Genomic DNA, 6,000 nt, shown 5'->3' on the forward strand with positions numbered 1-6,000 from the left:
TGCGTTGGCGTGACGCCGTCGTTGTTCCTATACCCAAACCCGGGAAGGATAGACACCTTCCTTCTAGTTACCGCCCCATTTCTCTTACAAGCTGTGTCTGTAAGGTGATGGAGCACATGGTTAACGCTCGGTTAGTTTGGATTCTTGAATCTCGACGGCTACTTACCAATGTTCAATGCTGCTTTCGTCGCCGCCGCTCCGCTGTTGACCACCTTGTGACCTTGCCGACATTAATCATGGACAACTTTTTGCGAAAGCGCCAAATGGTAGCTGTGTTCTTCGATTTGGAGAAGGCTTATGATACCTGTTGGAGAGGAGGTATCCTCCGCACTATGAACAGGTGGGGTCTACGCGGTAACCTGCCCCTTTTTATTGATTCCTTTTTAACAGATCGAAAGTTTAGGGTACGTGTGGGTTCCGTATTGTCCGACGTCTTCCTCCAGGAGAACGGAGTGCATCTGGGATCCGTATTGAGCGTAGCCCTTTTTGCCATAGCGATCGATCCAATTATGGATTGCATTCCACCTAATGTCTCAAGCTCTTTTTGTCGATGACTTCGCGATCTACTGCAGTGCCCAGAGAACACGCCTCCTGGAGCGCTGGCTTCAGCGTTGTCTAGACAGCCTATACTCATTGAGTGTGGCAAATGGCTTCCGGTTCTCTGAAGAGAAGACGGTTTGCATCAACTTTTGGCGATATAAAGCGTTCCTTCCGACATCCTTACATCTCGGTCACGTTGTTTCCCCATTTGTGGAAACAACTAAGTTTCTAGGGCTCACACTGGACAGGAAACTTTGTTGGTCTCTGCACGTCTCTTATTTGGCTGCCCGTTGTACACGTTCCCTTAATGTCCTCAGAGTTCTTAGTGGTTCATCTTGGGGAGCGGATCGCACTGTCCTGCTTCGCTTGTATCGGTCCATAGTCCGATCGAAGCTGGATTATGGGAGCTTCGTCTACTCGTCTGCTCGGCCATCCCTCTTACGCCGTCTCAACTCCATCCACCATAGGGGGTTAAGTCTTGCGACCAGAGCATTCTACACTAGTCCCGTCGAGAGTCTTTATGCTGAAGCTGCCGAATTACCATTGACCTACCGGCGCGACGTACTGCTTTGTCGGTATGCCTGCCGGCTGTTGTCAATGCCCGACCACCCCTCTTATCAGTCCTTCTTCGCCGATTCTCTCGACCGTCAGTATGGGTTGTATGTGTCTGCCCTGCTGCCCCCTGGAGTCCGCTTTCGTCGCCTGCTTCGACAATTGGATTTTGCCCTCCCTACCACCTTCAGAGAGGGTGAGAGCCCGACACCACCTTGGCTCCAGGCTCCGGTTCATATTTATCTCGACCTCAGCTCACTCCCGAAGGAGGGTACTCCGGCTGCAGTGTATTGCTCACGGTTTGTCGAACTTCGTGCGCGACTTGCCAGTCACACCTTTATTTACACTGATGGCTCCAAAACTGACGATGTTGTCGGCTGTGCCTTTGTCGTCGGGGCAATCACCTTTAAATACCGGCTCCTCGACCAATGTTCCAGCTTTACGGCCGAGCTTTTTGCTCTCCATCAGGCCGTTCAGTGTGCCCGCCGCCACCGCCATTCATCGTATGTACTCTGCTCTGATTCACTCAGTGCTCTTCAGAGCCTTGGAGCTCCATATCCGGTCCATCCCTTGGTGCAACGGATGCAGCAGTCCCTTCATTCTTTTGTTGATGATGGCTCTCCTGTCAGCTTTCTGTGGCTTCCTGGCCATGTAGGAGTGCCTGGGATTGAGGCTGCTGATGCTGTAGCCAAGGCTGCAGTCCTCCTGCCTCGGCGAGCCTCCCATTGTGTCCCGTCATCTGACGTTAGTGGGGTTGTTTGTAAGAGGCTTGTGTCCTTGTGGTGGAACACTTGGTCATCCCTTCAAGGAAACAAGCTCCGGGCAGTAAAACCGTTCCCAACTGCTTGGACAACCTCCTTCCGACCATCTCGGCGAGAAGAGGTCCTTCTGACCAGGTTGCGGATTGGGCATTGCCGGTTTAGCCACCGCTACCTGCTCTCCAGTGACCCAGCCTCGCAGTGCCCTTGTGGTCATGCATTAACAGTGCACCATGTTTTATTGTCATGTCCCCGTTTTAGTCAATTTCGTGTTGTCCTGTCTCTGCCATCTACTTTACAGGATATTTTAGCGGATGGCGCTCGAGCAGCTGCTCGTGTTCTTCGTTTCATTACTTTGACTGGATTGTCCAAAGACATCTAACTCTTTCACTTATTTTATCTGCCTCTTTGTAAGAACTTTCTGGTGTCCCCCCTTGAGTTTTACTACGTTCTATGTGCTCTAACAATTGTGACTGGGCGCTAATGACCTCAGTAGTTGAGCGCCCTTAAACCCGAAAAAAAAAAAAATATTCTGCCAACCACTGCATAATGTGAATTTCGTGTGCGCTCTTATGCAGATGACCATTTTGTCACTTTGTCAATCTACATTATGAAAGCTTTTCTGCGGAAATATCAGACTGTAGCGCTGTTGTCTTTATTTGGAGAAAGCCTGTGACACCTGCTGGATTACTGGTATCCTCTGTACTGTCCATGTGGGGCTTCTGATGTCGCCTTCCCCATTCCTTCAGGAATTTTTAAGACAGTTTTCGATGTATGTGTGGGTATGACCTTGTTGGATACTTTTATGTAGGAGAAAGGCGTGCCTCAAGGCTCCACCCTGAGCGTAGTCCTCCTTGCTATAGCCGTAAATGCTATTATGGACTGTCTTCCACCCAGGCATCTCCAGCACCATTTCCGTCGTCTATTGCGGTTCTCCACGGACTTGTCTCCTTGAGGGACATCGTCAATGAAATTACAATGAAATCCAATCCTTTTGATGTTAACAGGCATGTGTCGCTCGGCTTTACTTGTGGAGCACAGACAATGGCTTTCACTTTCACAATGAACAGTTGTGTTCCACCTTTTTTACATCTTGGGTCTGTTGCTCTTCATTTCGCGGAAACCACGAAATTCCTGTAGCTTACGTTTGACAGAAACTTTCTTGATCCTCTCATGTGTCTTACCTGGCAACACAGTCCCCAGTCCCCCATTATCCTACGTGTCCTTAGCGGTACTTCTGGGGAGTAGTTGAGGCCACCCCCTGAATTTATTTGATCCTTTCTCCATTTGAAACTAGACACTGGGATTGTCGTTTATTCATCTGTACGTGTGTCCATCTTGTGTATTACTACAGTCCACCATTGTGGAATATGTTCGGCCACTGTTGCCGTTTACACTAGTCCAGTTGAAAATATCTAGGCAGTAGCTGCCCAACTAACCCTGTCATACTGGCGTGATTTCCTCCACAGAGGATACGCATGCCGTTTGTCTACCGTCCCCAGCCACCTATCCTATGTCCTCTTTTCGATGGCTTCCTTGACTGACATGGGCGTGGCCTTCTTCTGTTACATCCGGAGTTCACTTTCGGGTGTTCTCTAGCAGCTTGCCTTCACCCAATGGGTGGACCGCTCACCAGCTTCATTCCATTGAGGCGGCCCATGTTCATCCACTTCATTCGCTTCCCAAGGACACTGCTCCAGATTCGATCTATCGCTGTAAGTTTCACGCCTTTCACACGCAACTTAAAATCACCACCTTCAGTGTACACTGCCGGCTCTAGGACCAACTGTGGTGTCTGGTGTACCTTCGTCATTGGCACCGACCATTTTCGATATAAGCTTTCAGTATAATGGTCGATTCTTACAACCGGTCTCTTCGCCCTCTATACGGCTACCCAGTACCTCCAGCGACACAGGCTACTTAATGGTCATACGCTACAGAACCTGTGTGTGCTGTACACAGTCCATCCCTTAATGCAATGGGTCTGAGAAAGCTTCCTCTTGCTCGCCATTAAGGGAGCCACCTCGATGTTTGTGTGTTACTGGTCACGTCGGTCTGATGGGGAAATGAGGCCGCTTACGCTGCTGCCAAGGCTGCAGTCCTCCTCCGTCGACCTGGTAGCTCTTCCATTCCTTCAGATGACCTCCGTATTGCCGTCTGTCGGCAGGTGGAGTCTCTTCTGCATGTTCTCTTTGCAGAAACAAGCTCTTGGAATTAAACATCTCCGAGCGGCTTGGCCGACATACTCTCAGATGTTTGCCGTCTGAGTTATCGGCCGTTTTAGCGAAAGACGCGCGGGCTGTCACCCTCGTTTCACTTTTTATCCGTTGTACCAGTATGGCGAAGGACATTTAATCTTGGCTACGGACCTCCGCAGCTTCTACAGCGTATGTTGTGGACGTTTTTCCATGCGAATTCGTTGTTTTCAGCTGTTTCATTCTGTCGATTGGGCTTAAGGTATAGTCGCCTCTAACTACTTTTACTTATTGGTGTTATAAGGTTATGGCATACACCTGACATGAGTTATTTTTACGCCCAAAAAACAAATACAGTTGTGATAGTACATCACGGGGCACTCGGTCCAAAGTCTATTCGAATTTTGATTTTAATGTCTTAATGCAGGCTACTAACTTTCAATAGTTTGTCAGAGTTCTATAATTTTTAATGTAATATTTCTGCTTCTTTGAAATCATCAATGGTTATAACTTTGATTTATTGTTTTTAACAGATCACGGAAATTATCGCGTCAGATATGTTGATACTCGTCTAACTAGAATTACCATTTAATGTTTACTTTTCTCTGAAAAGTCTTTTCATGTGTTATATATTCTTTTAGCGTTACAAAAATCCGATCAGGATGTCAATATCAATGTCAGAATTGTTTTAGAATTTCTATCTGAGATACGCAGTTTATATCTTTAATACTTGAATTTTACCTCAGCATAACAGTTCTGACAATTTAAACTTCCGAATAGGCTATAAGTAATCAAAGGATGATAAATTTTCATAACTATGTAAGTTTTAAAACTTTGTAAGTTTTAAAACTTTGTTTATTCATTATATATGAATGCGAATTCTTTAATAATTTGATCAGCTTTTCGGTTTTTTTACACAACGTGTGCTCACAATCGAAGTAGTGATGTCCACACTTATACTGCTTCTCAGTGTATTTTCATTAGACATGTATGTCTCGTAACATAGTTGTAATTACTGTTAATCAACTGTTCCGTTTTTTATTAATCGTGAGACTGAAGTTGAACGTTATAAAAGTCTAAGACAATGTTCAGATGTGTATTCCATAGTCTACGTGTTATTTGCCGACATTTTAGGGTGCAAACTTCTACTGTAGTATTAGATACAAGGCAAACAATACTGTGCTGTCAAACACACGACCCAGTTCAGTACTGTCGTATCTGATACACGGTATCAAACGTTGCTAGTTACACTTGAGATAAGCCTGATGTAACGCCGCTGACGTCACCTGTCTGTCTGTCTGCCTGCAGGTTCCCGCCGCCGCTGAGCCAGGCCGGAGCGCGCTGCGGAGGGCGGACACGTGGCACCCAAGTGCGGAGCGCGCTCTGCGGTCGTCGCTGTCACAGTTCCTCACAACACGTGTTTATGTATAGACAGCGACTATCGCTTTTATCCTTACTGTTATATTTTTGTGTGTCTTAAGCAAAAGAGTGCCTGCGTGGCGGAAATGGTGATCGCTTTAAATCTACCGGCCCCCGTCAGCTGCCATATGGAAGACTCCGACAACTGTGATTTGTCTATTTCGGAGTGCCACTGAACTGTAAAATAAGCCTCGCTGCAGTACTACGTATTATACGTTTCCCTAACGAATGACAAATAAGGTATAATGATGTGGTAGTGCTTGTAAGTGCACGCTACTCACATGACTCGTTGCTTTCTCTCGAAGCAGTGCTCCACAATACAAACACAGCCACTCCTTGCCTGACATAACTGCACAACCACAGTGCAGTGGGATGACGTGGTCAGGGATATCAGCTGTCCAGTTTGGGACACTAGCTGTCTTCACATGCACAGTGATTTGCCACTATCTCCGTACTCCTGTCTGTATTAGCGAGGTAATTCCTCCCTTGTAACTGGATTCCATCTAATTAAGGTAACTTTTTGAACAGGCTTCGCT

At 46.9% G+C, this 6,000-nt stretch overlaps 1 protein-coding gene across 1 annotated transcript in view; it reads left to right on the forward strand.

Moving 5' to 3' along the window:
• Positions 1 to 5,476, forward strand: part of LOC126151074 (putative uncharacterized protein DDB_G0271606) — an 89,663-nt gene extending 84,187 nt beyond the window's left edge. The window contains exon 3 of the mRNA XM_049915918.1: positions 5,354 to 5,476. Within this exon, the coding sequence (XP_049771875.1) occupies positions 5,354 to 5,476 (123 nt within the window). The remainder of the gene's footprint in view (positions 1 to 5,353) is intronic.
• Positions 5,477 to 6,000: the final 524 nt, after the last annotated feature.

The sequence above is a fragment of the Schistocerca cancellata genome, chromosome 2, assembly GCF_023864275.1.
Source record: "Schistocerca cancellata isolate TAMUIC-IGC-003103 chromosome 2, iqSchCanc2.1, whole genome shotgun sequence".
Classification (NCBI taxonomy): Eukaryota; Metazoa; Arthropoda; class Insecta; order Orthoptera; family Acrididae; genus Schistocerca; species Schistocerca cancellata.